The sequence below is a fragment of the Callithrix jacchus genome, chromosome 8, assembly GCF_049354715.1.
Source record: "Callithrix jacchus isolate 240 chromosome 8, calJac240_pri, whole genome shotgun sequence".
Lineage (NCBI taxonomy): Eukaryota > Metazoa > Chordata > Mammalia > Primates > Cebidae > Callithrix > Callithrix jacchus.
The window spans coordinates 9509081-9534031 of NC_133509.1; the positions used below are offsets into that span (position 1 = coordinate 9509081).

The following is a 24951-nucleotide window of genomic DNA, read 5'->3' on the forward strand; positions in this document are numbered from 1 at the left end:
GCGGTGGCTCACGCCTGTAATCCCAGCACTTTGGGAGGCCGAGGCAGGAGGATCACGAGGTGAAGAGATCAAGACCATTCTGGTCAACAAGGTGAAACCCCGTCTCTACTAAAAATACAAAAAATTAGCTGGGCATGGTGGTGCGTGCCTGTAATCCCAGCTACTCAGGAGGCTGAGGCAGGAGAATTGCTTGAACCCAGGAGGCAGAGGTTGCGGTGAGCTGAGATCGTGCCATTGCACTCCAGCCTGGATAACTGGAGTTTGAGCGAAACTACGTCTCAAAAAAAAAAAAAGTCCTAAAAGTATGTATACTCTTTGATCCAGAAATTCTAGTTTTAAAAATTTATACAGAGAAAGTTATAAATGTATGCAGATTTAGCTACAAAGCTGTTTATCATAGCATTATTGCATTGGAAAAAATAGAAATATGCCCAACAATGGAGAATTGAGAAATGGCAACAGAGGCATACAGTGGAATATTATATACCTATTTAAAAGGCAGGAAATGTTGTGAGACAATGAGATTGTGAAATAGAGTACATAGTATGATCTTATTTTTCAAAATATATGTACGTACATATAGATATCCATGCACTGGTAGAATTATTCTGCTTTGTGAGATGTGAGGTCATTTTAGCTGTTTGATTTGTCTGTCTTCATATTCCTAAGCAGCCTTCTGGGTGTATGGGAGACTCAGAATACAGAGCTATCCTGAGAAATACAAGGAAACCTATTTAATAAGAAACTCTTTGAAATGTTTTAAATGAGAATTTCAAGCCACTATTCTAATTTCACCTCCTCTACCCTCCAAGGCAGCTCCATTTCTTCTTTTTTAAAACATTCTTAAAATGTGTTGCTCTAGAGTATCTGACTTGAGGTGGCAGCTTGTGAGTAGGGGACACGTTGTTTAATATTCCCTTTTTTTTAGGGCACAATCAGTTCTGACTGCTGTGGAGGCTTCGCTGCTTGGTTCTCTCCTCTCTGTCTCTTGCTGCCCGGGAGCCATCTTACTTTCTTTTCATCTCTCTCTACAGCCTGGAAGCAAGATGGTTTCCTCTGCCAAAGCCGCAGTGCCCACCGTGAGTGACCAGGCTGCAGCCATGCAGCTGAGCCAGTGTGCCAAGAATCTGGCCACCAGCTTGGCGGAGCTGCGTACTGCCTCGCAGAAGGCAAGTGGACCGTGTCACAGGGTTAGCTTGTCAGGAAGGGAGCTGGGGTGGCGTGGGTACCACCCAGGACCTGAACACTGCTGAACCTATCTTGGCAGAGGTGTCCATTCCACTTGCATGACTGTTAAAGATGCCCCTGTGGTTTGGCTTTTATTGCCTTAAGCCACTGTCTCCCATACCTAGTATTCAAAGGCATCAGTTTCAGATGCCTTTGGCTGGACTATTTTGAGTTGAGTTGCGTAATTCCTCTTCCTCCTCCTCCTCCCATTTCCTGGGACAAGCAGTGGTCCATTTTTCACAGTCCTAGGGGATAATGGTAGTCATCAGTGTCTTGGTGCCAGCTAAACTGTGGGCCAAAATAAGTGTTCATATATTCCAGGTATCATCTTATGAACTTAATAAGGAATTATATAGGCAGAGCATCGACTTTGAAGGGTCATCTTTATTATTTAATGTTTTCACATCTTGCATGGGAGCCTTCACCTTAACAAGGTTTTCAAGAGAACAGAATTGAAGACTAAATGAACTTCTGTCTCTGGAGCATATTAAATACCAAAGGGCCTCGTTTGCTACTCTGTTTCATGTGATATTAGCATGAAGTTCTAGCATGAATTCGCTTTTCTTCACTATAGCAATCCCTTTACAGAAACAAGTAGCCTCGTAAATTGGTAAGAGAAGAAGGTAGAAGCTGACTTGAATTTTTAATATGAGGAGCATATTACACAGCCACATGAAAACATCCGCAGCTTTAGAAATACCTAATAAAAAAGTATTTAGACATGTGTATCTCAAAGAGGTCCTCATCTAGGGATGGTTATTAGAATGCACATCCCTGGGCATTGTCTCTGAGAAACCAGATTAGAATTTCTCATCGTAGAGCCTGAACATCTGCATTTTAACAAGCTTGTTTGCTGAGTGAGACACACATACCAACGTCGAACCACTGCTCCGGAACAGTGATCCTCAAAGTGGGACTCGAGCAAGGCTGTCCACTGGGTACAGGAAGACACTGTTTTTTTTTTGTTTTTTCTTGAGACAGGTTCTTGCCCTGTTGCCCAGACTGGAGTGCAGTGGTTCAGTCATTGCTCATTGGAACCTCTCGATCTGCTGGACTTAAGTAATCTCCCACCTCAGCCACTTGAGTGAAAGGACAACTGGCATGTGCCACCACGTCCTGTTAATTTTTTTGTTTTGTTTTAGAGACGAGATTTCATCATATTTTTTGTTTTAGAGATGAGGTTTCACCATGTTGCCTAGGCTGGTCTTGAACTGCTGAGCTCAAGTAATCCTCCCAAAGTGCTAGGATTATAGGGGTGAGCCACCATACCCGTCAGTATTTTTTCATCTGTAGTATAAGGATTAAGCATTAAGAGTGCAAGCTCTAATCCCAGCACTTTGGGAGGCTGAGGTGGGTAGATTGCTTGATTCCAGGAGTTCCAGACAAGCCTGACCAACATGGCGAAACCTTGTCTGTACTAAAAATACAAAATTATCTGGATGCGGTGGTGCACGCCTATAGTTCCAGCTACTCAGGAGGGTGAAGCATGAGAATCACGTGAACCCAGGAGACAGGGTGAAGCATGAGAATCACTTGAACCCAGGAGGCAGATGTTGCAGTGTGCCAAGACCATCTCACTGCACTCCAGCCTGGGTAACAGGGCAAGACTCTGTCTCTAAAAAAAAAAAAAAAAAAGGTGCAGGCTCTGGAATGAGACTGTCATTGACTAATTTTGTGACCTAGACAAGTTAGTTAACCTCTCTGTGCCCCAGTTTCCTTCTTAATACTGGCACATATAAATCAACTAGTATTTATTTCTCCTGTTGTTACTATAATCTAAAAATGGAAAGAGGTGAAAGCGTTCCATTATTTAGTATACTGATCAGTAATTACACATGTATACAATTATTTGTGCATGTGTATATTGAGGGCAAAGAATTTGGAGATCAGTCTTCTAAATAACCAGGAGATGAAGTAGTATTCATAAATTTCTAAGGAAAAAAAGGTTTATAATCTTCCATACAGAAACATAATGATTTATGATATAGAAATTTGTAAAGAGAATCAGTAAATTGATATAGACTTGCCCCCAGAGTCCTGGGTAGGTTCATTTGTTCATTCACTCATTCACTGCATGTTTCCCGCCTCTGTGTACATACATGGCTGTGCTAGGTGCCCTAAAAACAACCCAGCCACAGTGAATAAATGATCCACTGAGACTAAGAGGCAAGTGCATTTCACATAAGGATCACCTCCAGAAGACTTAATATATCCAGTTATGAGACATCCATACTTGATGGTTTAGAGAAGTTGAGAGTAAGGTTCTCACTGAGGGTGATTTTGTTCTCTCTGGAAAAATTCTTGCTTTCCTTGCCCCTCTTTCTGGATTTGGAGAATCACTAGGTGTATCGAGAAAAGCATTTTATACGTTGCAAAAAGTGTTGGGGACTTTTCTCAAGCAGACTGTACACATGTTCCCAACTCTGTTGACAGGCCCATGAAGCCTGTGGTCCAATGGAAATAGATTCAGCTCTGAACACTGTGCAGACGCTTAAGAATGAACTGCAAGATGCCAAGATGGCGGCCGTGGAGAGCCAGCTGAAGCCACTTCCAGGGGAAACGGTGAGCTGTTAGAGTCAGCTGGGGTTCGGGTCTACCTTTTGTTGTGACGTTGTTAAATTATTTGTGGTTAAGATGTTTGCTAAATGTTGAGGCACGTGGAGAAATTTCTAATCCTGTGGCCTTCCTCTGAAAAGAACGCCCAGGGTAAGTGGAGGAACTAGGTTTGGACTTAGGAGTGCTGGCTTCTGGACTCAGGTGCATCATCAAGTAGTGGTGCACACATCCTGTATCTCCTCTACGTCTCAAGTATTTTATCTATGAAGTGGGTAGCAGTGAGGCTATCATGATAAACAGAAAAGGTTATCAACAGTCATTTAAAAAAAAATTTACTGGCCGGGTGCGGTGGCTCACGCCTATAATCCCAGCACTTTGGGAGGCCGAGGGGGGTGGATCACTAGGTCAAGAGATCGAGACCATCTTGGTCAACATGGTGAAACCCCGTCTCTGCTAAAAATACAAAAAAAGTAGCTTGGCATGGGGGCGCGCGCCTGTAATCCCAGCTACTCAGGAGGCTGAGGCAGAAGAATTGCCTGAACCCAGGAGGCGGAGGCTGCAGTGAGTCAAGATCGTGCCATTGCACTCCAGCCTGGGTAACAAGAGTGAAACTCCATCTCCAAAAAAAAAAAAAAAAAAAAAAAAAGATTTACTCAAAATTTACTCAAAAAAAAAAAAATTACTCCAAAGTCTCTTTGCAAAGTCCAATGCAAAGCACTGGGATGGACAACGGCAAAGCACATCCCTATGGGAAAGCCATACTGCAAATGGAATAATGGCACTAGAAATCTACCGTGGTCATATTAGCACACCTCCTGATGCTTATGTCAGAGTTTTGTTGGCTGAAATGGTACTAGTCCCTCTCGTTTGCATGCTCTTCCCACACTGACTGAACATTGCTAGTCAAATGTCACCACATATGAAGCACCCGTGAAGCCCTGTACACACACAGTACTACTTTATCCTGGTAGTAAGCTTCATGAGCAGGTTTTTGGTTGGTTCGTTCTTTGTTTTGTTTTGTTTGTTTTGAGATGGAGTTTCGTTCTTGTTGCCCAGGCTGGAGTGCAATGCCACAATCTCTGCCTCCCAGGTTCAAGCCATTCTCCTGCCTCAGCCTCCTGAGTAGCTGGGATTACAGGCATGTGCTGCTACTACACCTGGCTAACTTTGCATTTTCAGTAGAGACGGGGTATCTCCATGTTAGTCAAGTTGGTCTCAAACTTTCAACCTCAGGAGATGTACCCAACTCGGCCTCCCAAAGTGCTGGGATTACAGGCATGAGCCACCACGCCCTGGCTATAAGCAAGTTTTATTAACCCTGTTTACAGGTGAGAAAACAGAGGCAGAGTTTGTCACCGTTCTGTCCAGTGTTACCTGCCAGTTAGGAGCAGAACCAAGGTTTAAATTCAGATTTGCAGGACTCTAAAACCTGTGATTTTGAGAGCTTCTGGCTCTTGGAATGAACTAAAGACTTTTAGAATGTACAGGGGACTTCATGAGCATGTATTGTACCATAGAACAATGCCTGGTACATAGGAAGCACTCAGAAAAGAGGTGTTAAATTACAAGTTCCCCTAATTGTAAAAAGGAAGAAACTCAGGCTTAGAGAGGTTAAGTCACTTAACTAAGGTCACCCAGTTAGTGACAGTTGGGATTAACTGCTGGGCCAGCAGCTTTGCAAAGTCCTATGCCCCAGGGAGCGCAGGAGAGGCTGGCATGACATGTAATTCCACCTTTCCATAGAACATAGTCACTTAGGATGCAGCAAAACACCGTAACATTTTAAGGAAACTGCTCTCAAAAACTCTGTGTTGTGTCCTAACACATTGTTTGCTGTAATGAACCAGGCTGTATTTTATTGGAAAGCCCTGCCTATCTCAGAAGACACGTTACGGGGTTTAAGATGCGTTTGCTCTCTGATGCCTTTTTGCGCTCTCGCAGTATACCTAGAAATTCCCTCCCAAAATGGTGTCCTCATCTAGTAATCAAATAATTATCCATACCCTAGGCCTTTACTGACTTCGTTCCCTGCATTTTTTATTCACTTTACAAAGCAAATAACATGCTGTTCATGGGAAGCAAACTCTGTGCCCATTTTCATAATCTCATTTGCCACTCCAACCCTCTATTGCTATTGCATTTCCTTTCCGTTGGAACTCCTCAGAGTATAATGATCAAATTGAACACTGTCGATGCTCCCACATGCCAGGAAGGTGGTACAGCTGGATGTCTGCCCACTTCCTGCCCAGCCATAATTAATTCTCGCTAAGGATTTGCTGCAGACTTTCTAAATTAGCTTCTAAAGGCATAATACTAATAGCTACCATTTGTTGAGAGCCTATGTTAATTCTCTGGAAACCTTGTGAGCCTAGATATTATGATCTCCTCAGAAAACTGAGGCTTGGAGAGGTTCAGTCATTTACTCAATCTCATGCTAGCAATTGGGAGGGGAGGGAGCAGGGGGCAGGAATTGGCACCCCGCTTTGTTTGTTCTAAAGCTCAGGCTCCCTTCTGTACCACCCTGCTGCAGCTTGGTGCTGTTACTGGGAAAGAGCTGGGGCTCAAAGTTTCATCTGCATGGCTTTTCTAAATTATGCTAAGACCTCAGCGGATGTTCCTTTTCTTCTAAGTTATTTTCCTCCTCGAATATTCTTGTAGCTGGAAAAATGTGCTCAGGACCTGGGAAGCACATCCAAGGCAGTGGGCTCCTCCATGGCGCAGCTGCTGACCTGTGCCGCGCAGGGCAACGAACACTACACAGGTGAGACCCATGCCCTTCATGCTGCAGTGTGGCCAGGTGCAGCCCGCTGGGCAGGGGATGCGGGAGAAGGGAATTCATTCCTTTGACAATACGCCTGACTTTTTTCCTCCAGCAGCTCACCATACATTTTTCAAGCACCGTATGCTTGTTGCTGGGCTTGATGTGAAGCACACAAAGACTAATAAAATATGCTTCCCCCAAACCATTTATGGATTGCCCCCATTAGACTATGAAGAAATAGTAATAGACCTCCAGGCCTATCTGTGAATCCAGAAATCCCACTAAAGCAAAAGCATAAAAAAGGTTGAAGAGAGTAAGAAATGACAACAAATAGATGTCAATGCAACGTGTGAAAACAAGGAGACAGATGCGTGGTAATAGGTAGAGACGAGGAAACAGGAACCTGAGGGGTAGGGGAGCTGCCAGGAGGCAAGCGATTTGTATTGCAGAACCCTGGGGGGTGAGGCAGTACTGAGTGTGGGTAATGCCAGGTGCCCCTGAAGGTGGGAGACCCTTAAATAGGAGCCTCTGTAAGGACCAGATTGCATAATCATCAGCTCTAAGAATAGCAGAAAAGGTACCCAATAAGGAAATGCTCTTGCTGTAAGAAGTGTATACATATCTCACATCTTAAAACCAAGAGGTTTCAGTATCAGCACATTTCTTTAAAACATATATGGAAGGAAAGTTTAAGGAACTGAGTGGCTCTAGGAGGGGGGATGAAGAGGGAAGGGTTAGGGATTATTGCTTTTGTTACACTGTAACACTGCTTGACTTCCTCTCGAAATACGCTTTATTATCAAAGTATAATATAGGCACAGAAAACAGCATAAATCCTAAGTGGATACCTTCATAAATTCTCACAAATTGAAAGCACCCAAGAAGCCACTACTAGGAGGGAGGAATCAAACGTCTTCAGCCTCCTGGATGCTCCCTTGTGCCCCCTCCCAACCACTGCATCCCCTTCCTCCTTCCCCAGAGGTAAACGCTCATGGCTTCTGCAGCGTAGATGAATTTTGCCTGTTCTTGAGCTGTAAGTAGTCGGAATAATACAATATGTGGTCCTCATGTCTAGCTGCTTTTTCTCAGCACTATGTTTGTGTGACTCATCTGTGGTACATAGAGTGGTTCTTTCATTTCCATTATCTCTATGGTGTTACATTACTTGAACATAGCTGTCCTTTACACTGTTGATGGTCATTTGCGTTGTTTCCAAAAGGCACTGCCAGGAACAAGTCTAGTCCCTGCTGTTGAGTGAGCATACTAAGCATTTTCTTGCTGTGTACCTAGAAGTGGGTTTCCTAGGTCAGTGGCTCTGCATGTGTTCAGTACATTTCTTTCAGCAGTGTATGGAAGGAAGCTCCAGTTGTTCTGTATCCTTGCCACCACTTTGTATTGTTCATCTTGTAATTTTAGCCTTTTGGTTTGTGAGTCATAGTAGCTCATTATGATTTTAATTTGCATCTCCCAATGAGCAGTGCCATTGAGGACCTTTTCACAGGTTTATTGGCCATTTTGTGGTGTGTGTGTGTGTGTCTTTTGCCCCTTATTTGAAAATTGGGTTATTGTCTTTTCCTCACTTGTAGTTCTTTGTTACCTATATGTATTTCTTCTGTATTGTGACTTGCTTTTTTAGTTTCTTAAAATGCCTTTTGATGCCCAAAGACTTTATTTTAATACATTCCAATTTATCCTTTTGTTTTCTTTATGGTTAGTACTTTTTGTGTCGTATTTTAAAACTTTTGCCTAAGATTATGCAGATGTTCTCCTCTGTCATATCCTGAGCGTCACTGTTTGATTTTCATGTTTAGAACGTTGATCTTTCTGGAATGAGTTTTGTTTATGAGCAGCAGGGTTCACTTAACTGCTTTTCCACACGGTTATCCATTTGACCCAGCACCACTGATTGAAAAGCCCACTTTTTCCAATGATCTTTAGTGCCACTTTGTTGTAACATAAGTGAACATACATGTTTGGGTCAGTTTATGCCTGTTCTTATATTAGTACTATACTTCTGTAATTACTGTATTGTAGTTTTATACTAAAGTATTTGTACTAAGTATTAATGTGTGGTAATGCACATCCTCCAACTTTTGATTTTCCTCAAGTTAGTGGTGACTGTTCTTGGCCTTTTTGATTTCCACATATATTCTAGAATCAACTTGTACATTTCTACAAAATAAAAAAATATATACTGTTTTTTTAAATCAGTATTTTTAAACTACTATTGGGATAACATAGAATCAGTTTAGGGAGAATTGACGTCTTTATATCACTGAGTCTTCTAATCTCTGAATATCCGTTTATTTAGGACTTCTTTTCTCTCAGTCCAGTTATATGGTTTTCAGCATAGAAGTCCCTGTTGTGCTTAATGTGTGCGTGACATTTCTTTTTTATTCTTTTACTTTCAGTTTTTCTTCACGTTTATAGTGAATGGGTTGGGTATCCTCCAAGTTTGTCATTGTTCTTTGAGGAGGGCAGAGATTGGTTGGTGGTGTGACAATCTTTTTCTTTCAATTGGAGTGATTTGTCTGTTTATAGATAGTGTAATTACTGATATGTTGGTGTTCGAGTCTGTTGTCTTACTATTTGTTTTCTCTGTGCCTACCTGTGGTAAGTGCCTTTTTTCCCTCTTTGCTTGCCTCCTTTCAGATTCATACGCACTTTCTAAACTCTGTTTTCTTCCTCTTGATTAGCTTGTTAGTTGTACGTTAATTTACTATTCTTTATGATTTCTTTAATACAAGTTACTCTGTTTATGTCTTCCTGAATAGTGCAAGAATCTTGGGACATGTTAACTTCATTTACCTTTCTTTCAATTATTTTATTGTTGTATGTTTTAATTCTAGGCGTATTTTCGTCTCCACAGTATAATCTCAGTATTGTTCCAGATAGTCCTTATTCATTTAGATTTCCCGCATAGTTGCCCTTTCCATCACGCTTCATTCCTTCTGCGTCTTGAGGAGTTTTCCTTGGAGATCATTGCGTTTCCACCTGAAGAACTCCTTTCATTATTTTTCTTAGTATTAATCTACTGGTGACCAGTTCTCTCTGTTTTGGTTTGTCTAAAGATGCTTTTGTTTACCTTTTATTTTGGGTGGATAATATCACTTACAAAATTTTAGTTGATTTCTTCCAGCACTTTGGAGAGGCTATTCCATTGTCTCTGGCTTCCTTTATTTATGCTGTGAAGTTAGTTATAAAGATAATGTGGTTTTATTTTTTCCCCCTTTCTCTGCTTTTTGAGTTTTTTTAGTCTTTGGTTTTTCAGCAGTGTGCCTGAAGGATGTATTGGTCCTATGTATTTGTCCTCCTTTGGGTTGTAAGTACTCCTTGAAAATGGGATGTTTTTTGTCCTATGCCAGTTTTCAAAAACTCTCCACCTTTGTTTCTTCAGATACTGCTTCTGTCCCACTTTCTTTTTCGTATGTTAAATCATTTCAGTGTGTTTCTACATCTCCTGTACTTTTCTTTTTCATCATTTTTCTTTCCATGCTTTATTCTCAATATTTGCTTTTGATCTATCTTCCCATTCACTTTTCTTCTCTTTAGCAGTATCTATTCTGCTTTCAACCCCTTCAATTGAGATTTTAATTCTAAGTATCATATTTTTCAGTTTTGGAATAGTCATTTGTTTACTTACAGTTTGTGCCTCTGCCAAAATTCTGTATGTTGTCTAATTTCTTCAACATATTTATCACAGTTATTTAAAGTTGAAGTCTAGTGTCCTAGTGTCTGGATCACCTGTAGCCTGTTTTTACTGTCAGGGTTGTTTTTGGTTTCATTTTTGTTTTTCCCCCTCTCGGTTTATCAGCCATTGGTCTGTCTCCTTGTGTTTTCATTTTCTTTTTCTTTAAGACTGAACATTGCTATTTTAAGTAGAGATAACTTGAGGCCCTGAAATATGTTTTTCTCCCTACATTGGATTACTCTTTGCTCCTGGCAGGTAGTTAAGATAAGGACAGATCACAATAAAAATGCGGGAACTGAGCTGATTGGAAATTGTGAGGTCTGTTTCCGGTTTACCTTTGAGGGTGCCACCTTGTGTATCCCATCTGAAAGGGTTTCTGTTTACCAGGGCTGTTCTGTTCTTGGTCTCAGAACTATGCTTTTTCTTTTGCTAACCCCATGAGATTTCAGGAAATTTTACTCAGCTTCTCAGCTTCTTGGCAACAGGTTACAAATTAGGAAATGCCTTTAGAGAAAAAGCCACCGTGAACATTGGACTCGCCTCTCCGTACTTTCCTTCTTTTCAAGGTCTTGGCCCTCTTTACCTTGGTGCCTTGGTCTTTCTCCAGTGCCTTCAAATAGATGTTCTGGATGTATGTTTTCCAGAGTTTCTATGTGGGAAGCTTGATTCACAGTAAGTTATTCTGCCATCACTACAAGCAAAATCCTCTTTGATTTGTAAAAGCTGTGTACATGTATTACTTTGAAAATAAAAATTTAAAAGAGCACAATAGGAACACAAAGTTATTGTACAATATGTGTAATACTTGCAATAATAACGTAAAATTTGATCCCAATGGAAGGGCAGGGGAAATTTTCAGAGCAGAATGGACACCTGGTGAGGGCTTCGAGGATTGGGTGGGACTCCTTTAGCATTCTAGGAGAAGGAAAAGTATGATAAAATTCTTATAAAATCATGAGGTAATGGGAGAGATTTAAATTTCAAAAATTTCTACATTTGCCCGCAATCTTGCCAGCTGTTGTGCAGACGATGAAATGCATAGTTAGTAGAGAAGAGACTGCTTTGCAGGTTGTGTCATCTGATACTGATAACATCCAGGAAGACAGGCTTTCTAGCTGGTGTCTGAAAAGCAGCCCAGAAGTAGCCCCATTTCATTTTGGCAGGCGTCGGAAGGCGGTTGCATAGGTGAGCACTGCACGCATGATGCCTTAAAGATGAGAGGAAAGAGGGCTGATGGAAGGAACTGAAGATGGTTAAAGTAAAAGGCAAAGAGGAATTGAGGAGCAAGAGGATGGGGCTGAAAAGTCAGGCCAGGCTCAGATCCTAAAGGGCCTCGTAAGTTAAAATCAATGAGTTAGACTTTAGCTGAAGAATATGTGAACGTGTTTTTCAGCCGTGGACACAGTTCAGATTCTTTTTGTATAGGTCGCCCTTCCTCCTGTGCGTAGGATAGATTGGTTGAAGACAAAGGAGTAGGCAAGCAGGCTGTTGCATTAACCCAGGTAAGAGGTGGTAGTGTCCTAAGTGGAGACAAAGTGATGGGCTGAAGAAGCAAAGACCTGACTGTTCTTGGTGACTGGTTAGAAGTTGGTGGGGTCGTTAACATAGATGATTCCAAGTGTTCGGCCCTATGGCTGAATGAAGAGTTGTATGAACCACTGATGGGAACACAGAACCATTGGTAGGAGGAGGGGAGGTGAAGTTCAGAAATGCTGGGTTCAGCACTAGATGTATTCCGTTAGAGGCACTTGGAGAATATGCAGGACGAGCATCATTAGGCAGCTGGATCTTTGGCTCTGAAACTCAGGAGAGAAGGCTGGACTGGGTGATACAGATTTGAAAATTATTGGTAAAATGATAATGATTGGAAGTAGGTAAGTTTGCCAACAGGGAGTGGCAGAGTAAGAGACAGTTGATCAGTTGGAACCCTGAAGAACCTGGCTACTTAAAGAAGAAGCTGGCAATGGAAATCTTTGAAAGAAAGAAGAGTACGGAGCTATGGAGAGGGCAGGAAAACCAGGAGAGAGGGATGTCTGTAGAGCCATAGACGCAGTTGCTGCCCAGAAAGTCATGTCAGATGAGAGACTTTTTTTGAGACGGAGTTTCGCTCTTGTTACCCAGGCTGGAGTGCAATGGCGCGATCTCAGCTCACCGCAACCTCCGCCTCCTGGGTTCAGGCAATTCTCCTGCCTCAGCCTCCCGAGTAGCTGGGATTACAGGCACACGCCACCATGCCCAACTAATTTTTTGTATTTTTAGTAGAGGTGGGGTTTCGCCATGTTGACCAGGATGGTCTCGATCTCTTGACCTCGTGATCCACCCACCTCGGCCTTCCAAAGTGCTGGGATTACAGGCGTGAGCCACCGCACCCGGCCCAGATGGGACACTTAAGCATCCATTCACTTTAGGAATAAGGTTACTATTCTCCTTGTTGAAGGCAGTTTCAGGAAAGTTGGAGAATGGATGGGAAGCAAGGAAAGAGAGAGCATGTGTGGACAACTGGTCCCTGGATCTCAGGTTGCCCATGAGCTGCTCCTGGGCTCCATTCTAATGCAAGTGTGTTTCTCTTGGGTCAGAGCAGTGTACAAAATATGTTTCTGTATGGTTGATTACAGTGACACAGAACCCTTTGTAAATACTTTGGAACAGATAAAAGATTTATGTCATACGAGCTTTTTGCCTTGTGAGCTTGCTGTGTGGCCCAATACTGTCTGGATACACAATCCACATGAATTCTGGTAAAGAATAGCAACCATTATGAAGAATGCTACTATATTTGATATCACTTGATATGCCTTCATAAGACTCTGTTACTGAGTATAATTTAAGATCCAGATGGCAAGAATACTGTGAAAGTAATCTTTGTTTTCAAAGGACTGTGGTTATTGAAACAGAAATCTGCTTTAGTATTTCACACTGGTGGTTCTGGCGTTGTGATGCACACTTCGACTACATGAACAGTTCCATTCGGAGGGTGTTGTGTGCTTGGAGATCTGACTCTATAGTGATTACCATTGAGAGTGTTGCTGTGCGTTCAGCCACGCACAGCCATGGGTGTTCGTTGGGCTTTCTGACCTCTGGTGGCCTTGCTTCAACCTTTTGATGGTATGGCTTCCTCTTTCCAGAAACCTGATCCCTCTCGAGAAGATCCTTGATGTGCTTTAAGATTTCACAGTGAGTCATTAGCAGAAAACTTCATGGGAAGGACCAGCTTAGGTTTTTGGAATTTAGCTCCTCCGATTTCTGTATTTAATTGTCTGAGTCTATGAAAGGTTTTTCACTAAATGGATTTTGCATAAACATGTCTTTGCTAATTGCATGTGATGAATGATTTACCCCTCCAAACTTATATACAACTCACACAGAAGTGGACCCAAGAGTCCTTATGACAAATGGGAATACAAGAGGAGAGGTGTAGCAGGCACAGCCTAGAATCTGCAATGATCAGAGCTCGGAACTCAGCCTCTCCCAAAATCCATGAGAAACTGAGGCCCAGAGGGAAAAGGCAGCAGTCTAGACCGCACAGCTAATCAGCAGCAGAGCCAGAGCCAGATGAGGTCAGAACCACATCTGGCGCTTTTCTGAGCAACGGCGTCCTTCAACCTTGTGCCAAAAGCTTAAGCGTAAAATGGAATGACCGTTCTCCTCAGATTGTTGTCTGCCCTTCACCTTAGCCTTTTGTTTACCCTTATGCTTTCTCTTCTGGGCTTCTCCTCTGCCTTAAAAAGCACTTAGTTTAAAATTGTCATTCCACCAGCTGTACTCAGAAGTGCCATGGGATAAATGATAGATTGGCAGCTTTGTAATTTACCTTGATTAGATCGTAGTTTTATATCCCAGCTGTGTGATTTACTAAATATTTACATATTAGCAAGTCTGCAGCGCTGCAGACCCATCTGCTTTTATGGATCTGAGGCCTTTCACACTCTATTGTATTGCACAGCGTCGTCCTCATTGAGGAAAAGACCACCTGCTGTGTGGGTGCTGACTCAGCTGAAGCAGGGTGAAGACCACACTCACTGGTGCCTAGAGACCTTCCAGCGCAGTCCTGTAGAAAATAGTCATTTCAAAGTTGAGTGCAAGAGAGACATCGATTTGTGTATTTTTCATGTGGATCTTACATGTTCTAACAAAAAGGGCTCATAGTTCTCTACCCTAAAGAGTACTTACTATAAAGAGTATTTGACCTCGAAGTGAGGAAAGCTCAGATTTAGCTCTGTTGCCACCTCTGGAAGTGTTCGTGGGCAAGGTACGTCTCAGCACTAGGCTTGTTTCGTGAGATGAGCTCTAGGGTACGCTGTTCAGTGAATCTCAGGCTTATATGTGTTGTGGCGTCTCCAGTCTTCATTCTCTTCTAGGGTGTGCCAAGGACGACAGGCTAGGTAGTAAGGCTCATGTTTGTTCCACATGGGGTGGTGCTACAGCTTGAAAGAACTAGTTTATATTCAAAGTTTATCACCAAATCCCATCATCTGTTAGATTGGAATTTAAAGATAAACAGGCACTTGACAAAAGAGGATATCTAAATGGCCATTAAGTGCGTGCAAAGGTGCTCAACATCATCACTCATCAAGGATATAAAAGTTAAAGCCTCCTTGAGATGCAGCTACACATGCACCGGAATGATTACATTAAAATCTGGTGCCGCCTGGTATTGGCTAGGATATAGAGCGATGCAGCTCTTAGAGATGGCCAGTGGCATGTGTAATGGTAAAATCATTCTGGAAAACTGCTTTTGTAGTATCTTCTAAAGCTAAGTATATGCTTACTCTGTGACCCAGCATTTCAGCTCCTGGGTTTATATCTAGGAGGTATGATTCCATATGGCCACCTGAATATACATATAAGAACTTCCTTGGTAGATTCATCCAAATGGCCCCAAAGAACTTTCTTGGTAGATTCATTCAAGCAGCCCCAAATGGAAAACAACCCAAATATCCATCAACAGGAGAATGAATAAACAAATGTTGGCATATTTATATAGTGGAATACTATACAGCCAGAAAAAAGAATGAATTGCCACACATCACATCTTAGCTGAAGCCTGCACCATTATGGTCAGAGAAAGATGGCAGACACAAAAGAATACATCTGTATGGTTCTGTTAACATGAAGGTTAAGAACAGGTAAAACTAGTCTAAGGCGATAGACATTAAAATGCTGATCACTTCTGGTGTCAAGGGAGTATTGACTAGAAAAGGGCACAGTCCATATGTACCAGTTCACTGATCTGCACATGTAGACTTGGTCACTGTGTTGTATGTAAGTTACGCCCCAGAAAGACGATTGAGAGGAAAGTTACATTTAAATGACCTCCAACAAACATGTACATGAACATACCCGGTCATGGCCATCTGTGTACTCACTCCCACAAACTTGGTGTTCTAGGTCTAGGGACATGTGGGGCAGTGGGAGCAAGGGAAGTCAGGGGGAAGTTAGTCTTTAGCATTGCATTTATTCTAACGTGTCTCTTGGTTTGGCCCAGAGCCAGGGGGATATGTTTCTGAAGCTACTTCTTCAAGAAACACAGCAATTTGAATTTTAGAAAAGCTAATCTGTAGCTACCCTTCTGTGCCGGGCCCTGGTTCACAAGCTTATTCCTAAGTAAAAGGTGACATTTAGAATTAGAAATCTGCTGGGCTTTCATCCCCAGGGGTGGCTGCTAGAGAGACGGCCCAAGCTCTGAAAACGCTGGCCCAGGCCGCCCGGGGAGTGGCTGCATCAACGACCGACCCGGCAGCTGCCCATGCCATGTTAGATTCTGCTCGAGACGTGATGGAGGGCTCCGCCATGCTCATTCAAGAAGCCAAGCAGGCCCTGATTGCACCTGGAGATGCAGAGAGTCAACAAAGACTGGCTCAGGTGAGGCTGGGAATCAGAAAGTGTGGTTTCATGGTCATTACCTGGACATGTGGGTGAGCTGTTTCCTGGGTGCTTTTCCCTGATGGGAACACTGACACAGCAGGTGTTTCACTTCCAGAGGTCGTAACAGTGCTGGCCATACGTGTTATGTACTTTCGTAAGTCTTGCCTCATATTCTCATTAATGTGTGATCTGCCTAATTCACAGTCAACAGAGGGTAGAGGTGCCTTTGAATTCTGTCTTTAGGAGTTTAACATGCTTGTTCTGGGTCTATGTGTGCTGAGCTATCTTGCTTTTCCTAGCCAGGGGGTGAGGTAGATCCAGTAGGGCTGGCTCCTCAGAAGTTTCCAACCCTGGCTCTCTGTTACTTCTTTGAATGATTCTTTGACTGCCTGATGGAACCAGTTGGCTAAGGAGCATCCAGGCAGAGTCCTAGATGTGGGGCTGGGAAGGAGATGGCTTAGATTAGAGGGAACCGCCCACCTCCAAAGACCTTCCTTCTAATTGAGGATACCGAAGAATGCAAGCAGGGAGCCACTGAACGTTCCTAAGCAGCATGAGGGCAACTCCAGGTTGTGCTCAGAGCATCCCCCTAGCCTCTGGGCAGAATCAGTTTTCGGAAGATGGCCCCAGAGGGTCACTGAGGAAAAACTAACTGCAGGCCTTGCTAATTGTAATCCAAAAAACTCAAGGTCTCCCTCCACCTCGGTGACCTCAGCAGAGCTCCCAAGAAGGGAGATATTTCCATTTCTCTTGGTATAAGAAATGTTTGCTTCAGCACCTGACCTCATACTGGAGAGTTACATGTTTGAATCACAAAACAGTGGCTTAGCCTGGCTTTGGGGAACAGGAGAATGTGCTGTGTCACTGTGTCGGACCCTTTGCTGAGACAGAATGTTAATCCCAGTAAGGTGGACATCTTCTCTGGGGCAGGGGGCCTGGACGAGGGGATATAAGACATGTGACAGTGGCAGGTGAATGCTGGTGGGTCATTTCCATATCTGTTTCAGCTCTGCATGTTGTCACCGCTCATTCCCAACAAATGTGCAGAAATGTTTGTGCTTAAAGGTGCTTCTCTCCCTTCATGAATTCAGGTGGCTAAAGCCGTCTCACACTCCTTGAATAACTGCGTCAATTGCCTCCCTGGGCAGAAGGATGTGGACGTGGCCTTGAAGAGCATTGGAGAGTCTAGCAAGAAGCTGCTTGTGGATTCGGTGAGAGGTTCTTGGGTGGGGAAAGGACACTGGGGGGCTAGGCTCATATTAGGTGTGAGCGAAGTCGTCTTCTCTCCATGAGATCTCTGAGCGGCTAACCCTTCCTTGAGGAGTCCTGTTTTTCTCACCAGTCTTTGTTTTCCTTGTTTTGCTGTCTGATCAACCAAGTTCCCAGGTGGAGCTTTTAAAGTTTACTTTTTCTTTGAACCCATGTTACCATTTCCTCTTGGGTCATCCCAGTGAGAGAGGAAGAGGGTCTGTGGTCACCTGGCTTCTTATCATGACTTCTCAGCGACAGTCAGGTATTGGAACGGTACTTGTGTCCAAGACTCAGTGAGAGAGCAAGTAGTCTGAGGAATTTCACCCTGGGGCCTGTTCCCTTCCCTGCTTTGCGAGTCCGCTGCAGGAGGGTTTGTGTTCATGCATGTTTGCGTCTTCTCTGCACAGGTGTAGCGGCAGTGTATATGGGTGATGAATAGAGTCTAGCCTCACTCCCTAGAACTTTTCACAGACAGTTATCATTCCTCTAGATGACGTTTGTATTCTGTAAAAAAAAAGTTATTACCAAAGACCACTAATATAATTGGTGGCTATTAGTTTGGAAGAGCATGATTTGAAGTTTGATAGTATCTGCCTTTTAGTTTACAAAGCTAAAACTTTGAGAGTTATCTTAAGAGAGGTATCATCAGGTAGAGTTTTAGAGAATGGACTCTGGAGGCAGATTGCCCTGGTGTGATGCTGTCTGCCACTTAGGAGACCTTGAGCCCCTGAAGATAGCTTACATTTTTTAGTTCCACAGTGTCTAGCGCTGAGTAGGTGTTCGACAAATTTAAATAAATGAACGAATGAATGTATATATGTTGAGGGTCAACCCTATTAATAAAATGGGCTGAGATGACTCAGCCTTTTAGTCGTGATGACTCAGATGGATCCCTGAAGAGTCTGTGTCCCCTCCACAACACCTTTTATGCCTCCCCTGCAAAGCAAAATGTCTCACGGAGTGTGCTATCTGTTCCTTATAGCTACCTCCAAGCACGAAGCCTTTCCAGGAAGCCCAGAGTGAACTGAACCAGGCAGCCGCTGATCTGAACCAGTCTGCTGGGGAGGTTGTCCATGCCACCCGGGGCCAGAGCGGGGAGCTGGCTGCAGCCTCTGGAAAGTTCAGTGATGATTTTGATGAATTCCTCGATGCTGGCATTGAGATGGCTGGCCAAGCTCAGGTGGGTGTGGAGGTGGTTGTCTGGAGTTGACCTTAGCCTCTCCTGTCAGATGGATGATCCATCCCTGAGACTGACTGAACAAATAGGAGAAGAACCTGGAAACAGCCAGGCCATGGTTGCATTCTTTTCACTGCTTAGGAAGCTCATGCCCTCATGGGAATGGCATTCCCAAAGATGCTATCAGCTTATGCATTATGTGCTGTTAGTAATGGAGGATAACTGCTCCCACGATCCCCCAGCAGAATGCATAGTCTTACTATTTGGAGGGAGAAGAGGGGAAGGGAGAATTAATCTCTAAACTCTAACAGAGATTAGAACAGTTCTTCGTTTGTGGGATAATACAGTAAAAATATATATGTATTTGAGGTTTAATGGGCCCATTCAAATGGTGTGTGTCTAATACCAAGTGTCAAGTGATTAAAAATTTCCTCTTTCAGATGAACAGATAAAGCCCTTGTTTAGAGCAAGGGAGCTTGACTGATCTAGTGTCAGTTTGTGGAGCTGTTTTTTTTCCGCGCTCCTGTGACCTCCCTAAAGGAGATCACCAGGTTGTATCTTCTTCTAGTAACTGCAAAGAATTGTTTCTCAGATGGCAACCAGATGAGGAGTGTGTCCTTTCCTGAGTCAGGAACTTCAGGGATGCAGTGAGCTCTGAATATCGAGATAGTGCTAGTCGTTTGTGCCAGGCCGAGACGTACAGCTCCTTGACAACTCCAGCATTGTTGAGCAAGATGCTGGAATCGCTGCCTGGTCTTTGCATTGGCTCACGGCTCACTCCCCTCCCACCCTGCTCCCCGCTTAATGCCTCGACTTGTGAGAAAGCACAGCTCTTGGCTGACCCACTTGGGGATGGATTTCTTTCCCTATGGCAAGCATCTTGATCTGAGCATCTGTTTGGAGAAGGGTAGACACTGGTCAGTGTCTCAACGAGTTAGGCATCTGCAGGCTAATTGGATTTAACGTGATCTATACAGATAAGGTGCCTCCATGTCAGCATGCTGCTCCTCGCGCTCTGAATGCTTCCTTCAAGAAATGGACAGGCCCTAATTGCTGTGGCTCCTTTTGACCTTCCAGACAAAAGAAGACCAGATCCAAGTGATAGGGAACCTCAAGAATATCTCGATGGCATCCAGCAAGCTGCTGTTAGCTGCCAAGTCTCTCTCTGTAGATCCAGGGGCTCCCAATGCGAAAAATCTCCTGGCTGCAGCTGCAAGGTAGGAGTCAAAATGTTCCAAAGTGTGGTCCAAAATGTACCTTTGTGTGTGGTAAAACAGTGTCATTGCAGTCTGAAGATGTGCCTGACATCCTCCTACTTTTCCTGAGCAAAGAATTGGTGCTGTCCTTAGGTCACGGGAGGTGGAGCTGAGAGTGTTGGAGTTTTATAAAACTGGCTCATTTCCATGTTCTTTCCCCACTAAAAATATCTTTTGTCTTCTCATACAGCCTTTTCAGTAGAGACTGGCTTAGACTTCAGTTCTTTTTTGACTTGTAAACGCAATGGATTATGTAGATTTTTTTTTAAGTGGTGTTATATGTTTCAGATTATAAAAGAACATATGCTTCTTGAAAAATCAGAAATACTGAAAAGCATAAAGATAAAAAGCAGTGCTCAGCAAGTCATTCAACAGACATTGAGCACTTAACTCTGTCCCTGGCATCAGTGTGAGATTGAATGTAACATGTTGTATCTGTCACATAGGGAAGGCTCCACTTTAGGATGAGTAGGGAGGCAGTGGGAATAAATTGTTTTTGGAAATAGAGTAAAACTTGAGTGTGAATTTCAGATGATTGTGGTATCCTTGTTTCCTGTTGGTTTCACCCAGGGACGTGGGTGAAACAGTACAGTTTCTGCTCTAGGACCACAAGTTAGTTCAGTAGTGGTTGAATGTTGGGAGGTAGAGCCCTGCAGCTACAGCCCAGGGAGATCTTACATCAGCAGCCCCTCTTTCATGCTCCTGAACCCAGAGAGCAGAGTTGTTAGGATTCTGTGGTGGTGCAGGCATGTTTTCTTAGCATTATTTAACAACACATTATATTTAAGAAAGCCGACAGTGGAGAGAGATTAAAAGCAGGATCATTAGGGGATAGAGAGTAATTGGAAGCCTTTTCAAAATGTGCAGATTGGTGATTTTTGAAAAGCATACCATCGATTCTGCTTTCTTATTTTAAACTTGGTTTTGTTTGTTTGCTGTGTGTGTGTGTGTGTGTGTGTGTGTGTGTGTGTGTGTGTCTGTGTCTTTATATCTCCCCTGGGAGCTCAACGGCTGTTTTTAAATGGTTGGCATCAAGAGACCTGAATTCTATTCCAGGCTTTAGTACCTGACTAGCTCAGTCACATTGGTGGAGTTGCTTAGCCTGTCTAAACTTTCCCATCTGCAAAGTGGGGGTGTGAACTACGTCATCCTTAAAGCTCTCTAGCTCTCGGCACCTAAGATTTCCTTGTACTCGTGGTCCAAACCCTTCCTCCCTTCTTGGCTTGTGGCGTGGTGTGTGTGTGTGTGTGTGTGATGGTTGGACACTGTCGGAGCACTTTCCTTGCACATCCTGGACTTTCTTCATTCACTCCTGGAAGGTACATCTTAACCTCAAACAACCGCTAGAGCCGCTAGTGGACTGGAATATCTTCCCATCTCCGCATCTCATGCCTTGTTTGTGACTATTCCAGTAAGTAAGTGACCTCCCTTGATGGCAGGAGAGATGGGAGGTGGGGATGGGGGTGATGTCTGATCTCTTGAGCAGCTGTTTCTGATAGAAGCCCCCCTCTCCATCATTCCTTTTTTTCCCACAAAGAGCATTTGAATAAGGCCGCAGACATTTCCAGGTATCTGGACTCAGATGTTTTTCGTTATCTACAATTCTTTGCATCATTTCAAAATTACAGTTTGCAACTTGGAATGTGTTCACTCTCTTAAATTGTGGGAGGGAGGAGAATGTATAAAGTGCCCTTTTGAAAGCCAGATAGAAGGAAACAGACCCGGAAAGAATATTGCTGGTATATGGCTCTGTGAATAGCTGCAGGCCCCCTGGTGGTGGCTTCGAAGAAAGGACCTGGGGAGAAGGGAAGAAAAGGCTTTCTTTGCCCCTCTGTCCTGGCTTTCAGCAGTTAACAGAGAATTCCCAGACTGGTGGTTTCATAGTCAAGTAAGCACTTAAAAATCGTCACATGAAAATGATCGTCTCGGGATGGAACTGCTGCTAGAAAACGCTGGCACGTTCTCCTTGGTTTCTTGGCGCATTTTGGCAAGCTTGTGCTCCCTGGGGCTGTTTCTCAGCAGAAACTCCAGCCAGGTTAAGTGGGTCAGGCAGGCTCCTCTTGTGACACAAAGCTCTGCCAGGCTGAGGTTCATTCATTCATTGTCTTACTCTTTCATGTCTTCATTACGTAGATTTTCATCCAGGCCTGATAGGGGCAAGGCCCAGTGCTGAGTGCCCACTGTGAATGAGGCAGGAATGTGGCCCTGGGGGAGTTAGGCGGGACTCACCACATGCTCTCTCACTTTGTCCAGGCCTAAAACAGTCTTGCATAAAAGTGCACAGGAAGCTGAGCAGCAGGGATCTGATCATCGTAGTCCTCAGTCTTCAGTCCTCTGTCCTCCCTGTTCTTGACACTGTCAGGCTCTGCCTGTTGTTTTTTGTGTGTCCTCAAAGTCCCCAGAAATGCCACTGCTGGGACCCAGGCCTGGACCAACTCAGCCCTGTCCTGCTCCTGTGTCAACAGTCTTGAACCCCTTCTTATTTGTGGTCTCCTTAGTCCTTCTTGCTCTGGGAAGAAAAGGTTTGCTTCTAGAGAAAAAGTAAAGGATGTCTTTTTCCTCTTTTTTTTATTTTTTTATTTTTAAACAGAGTCTTGCTCTGTTACCACACTGGAGTGTAATGGCATGATTTTAGCTTACTGCAGTCTCCACCTCTGGAGTTCAGGTGACTCCCCTGCCTTAGCCTCCTGAGTAGCTGGGGCTGCAGGCATGTTCCACCAGGCCCGGCTAATTTTTTATGTTTTAGTAGAAACAGGGTTTCACCATGTTGGCCAGGATGGTCTCCATCTCCTGACCTCGTGATCCACCCGCCTCAGCCTCCCAAAGTGCTGGGATTACAGGTGTGAGCCAATGCACCTGGCCTCCTCTGTTCTTAATTCTGCCTCTGAGCTTAAGTACACTTTGGGACCCTAGCCCCTTGGTTTTGTAGCCCTAGGGGAGAGGAAGTCATCTTCTGTGTAGTGTCTGGCTTGTTCATCTTCTTCCCATGTAACCGATTGGGCTCTGGCTCTTTTCTGACAAGTTGGGTGGAGCTGGAGACCCGTTGTCTTCCCCTTCATCAGCCTTTTCCCCAACCAGGGACTGGTCAGGTGCTCCCTAAACTTAGTCAAGGAAATAGAAAGCTAGCTTGCAGTTGCAAAAAGAAAGGGGATATATCCTACCTCTGAGCACCTTCCCTGAATCACTGCTCACCACCACAGTCGTCCTGTCCAGAAGGACTCCAGAACTGAGAAGGCTTTAGGCCCACGGAGGCCAGCATCAGACCCCTGGGCCACGTTTCAGCTGCTTTCCAGTCCTCAGAGGGCACTTCCTAGGAACTTCCAGGTAGCACCTGCCTCCTTGGCATCCCTTTGGTCTGAGCTTCTTGCTGGACAGGGCTCCTCCCGTCTCCAGAGACCATGAAGATGGATGGTCCAGCAAGCAGCACAAATGAGAAGAGTGCGTCTGCTATAAACAGAAAGGTGTACAGGAGACCTTTGCTCTCTGTGGGTCTCTCCTAGAATGTTTCCTTCTCTCTACCCAAATCAGGATCTCACTTAGCCCTGACTTTCCACTTGCTTCAGTTCATATCGAGCCCTCCCTCCCAGGCAGACTCTGCGCCCTGTGACTGGGGCTTCATTTTCTTCTGGCTCCCTGTGAGTCCCCACATATATCTGGTCCCCTGCTCAGTGATCCATCATGTCCAGCCTGGTGTCCCACCCTGGCACTGCCTTCTTTCATGCAACTTCTTTGGATCTTCTCTTCTCATTGTCTTGTCTTTTTGATTAGATTGCAAACACCTTTCCATCCTAGAGAGCTATAAATGATTATTTTTGTTACTTTGAATTGTTACTATTATTTTATTTTTTATTTTTTTGAGATGGAGTTTCGCTCTTGTTACCCAGGCTGGAGTGCAATGGCATGATCTCAGCTCACTGCAACCTCCGCCTTCTGGGTTCAAACAATTCTCCTGCCTCAGCCTCCAGAGTAGCTGGGACCACAGGCACGCACCACCATGCCCAGCTAATTTTTGTATTTTTAGTAGAGATGGGGTTTCACCTTGTTGACCAGGATGGTCTCGATCTCTTGACCTCGTGATCCACCCGCCTCGGCCTCCCAAAGTGCTGGGATTACAGGCGTGAGCCACCGTGCCTGGCCAACTATTATTTCTTTTTAAAGATGGAGTCTTGCTGTGTTGCTCAGCCTGACCTCAACCTCCCTAGTAGCTGGGATTATAGACACAGGCCACCATGCCTGGCTAGATTATTTTTTAATCTCCGTGCCTCGAGCATAACGGGACCCAGGAAATACTGATAGGTGGATTTCTATTTGCTCTTTCCTCCCTTCCCCCGCACCTCTTCCCTGGAGACAGGAACAGAGATGTCTGCTGCTGCTTTTTACCCTCTAAGCTCCTGACTGGGTAACTTGTGCTTAATGGGTGACCAAAAGCACAAAGTGGTTGATTTTCTTGTCACCCTCCACCCCAATTCTGTATCTACTTGAAACTTCTAGCCAGAGCTCTCACATTTGCATTGAATCAATTCAGTGTCTCTGAACACTAAATGGGTTTTTGCCGTAACCTGTTTTAACCCTTGAGGTTGTAGATCCCAATTTTTAGAAGCTGAGAGTAGAGAGATAAGCCTAGATGAAAACGCTGTCTCTGGATGATAGAATTATGGTTATCTATCTTTTTTGTATTTTTAAAAATGAACTCGTATAGCTTTGATCATTAAAAGAAGATTATAAACAAAAATGAATAAAAGTAACTATAGTTCAGGTCTATTTGGTTTGCAAAGAACAGACACCCCTCTAATTTTGGCCTTTTTTTTGAGACGGAGTTTCGCTCTTGTTCCCCAGGCTGGAGTGCAATGGCGCAATCTTGGCTCACTGCAACCTCCGTCTCCTGGGTTCAAGCAATTCTCCTGCCTCAGCCTCCAGAGTAGCTGGGATTACAGGCACACGCCACCATGCCCAGCTAATTTTTTGTATTTTTAGTAGAGACGGGGTTTCACCATGTTGACCAGGATGGTCTCGATCTCTTGACCTCGTGATCCACCCACCTCGGCCTCCAATTTCTAATGGGGATAGATTTATTGAAATTTTTTCTTTCAAAATAACATTATAAAGTCCCTTCACATTTTAATATATGTCATTCTGTCATCTGCTTTGCACATATATGTTTATTTTT

The 24951-nt window shown here is 44.0% G+C and overlaps 1 protein-coding gene across 30 annotated transcripts in view; it reads left to right on the plus strand.

The window, feature by feature from the left end:
• Positions 1-24951, plus strand: part of TLN2 (talin 2) — a 482025-nt gene that overhangs the window by 357354 nt on the left and 99720 nt on the right. For all 30 annotated transcript variants that reach the window (XM_035261780.3, XM_078333299.1, XM_078333307.1 and 27 more), the window contains 7 exons: positions 1035-1169; positions 3661-3789; positions 6442-6544; positions 15889-16097; positions 17192-17311; positions 18334-18531; positions 19606-19745. In XM_035261780.3, coding sequence (XP_035117671.1) covers positions 1035-1169; positions 3661-3789; positions 6442-6544; positions 15889-16097; positions 17192-17311; positions 18334-18531; positions 19606-19745 — 1034 coding nt within the window. The remainder of the gene's footprint in view (positions 1-1034; positions 1170-3660; positions 3790-6441; positions 6545-15888; positions 16098-17191; positions 17312-18333; positions 18532-19605; positions 19746-24951) is intronic.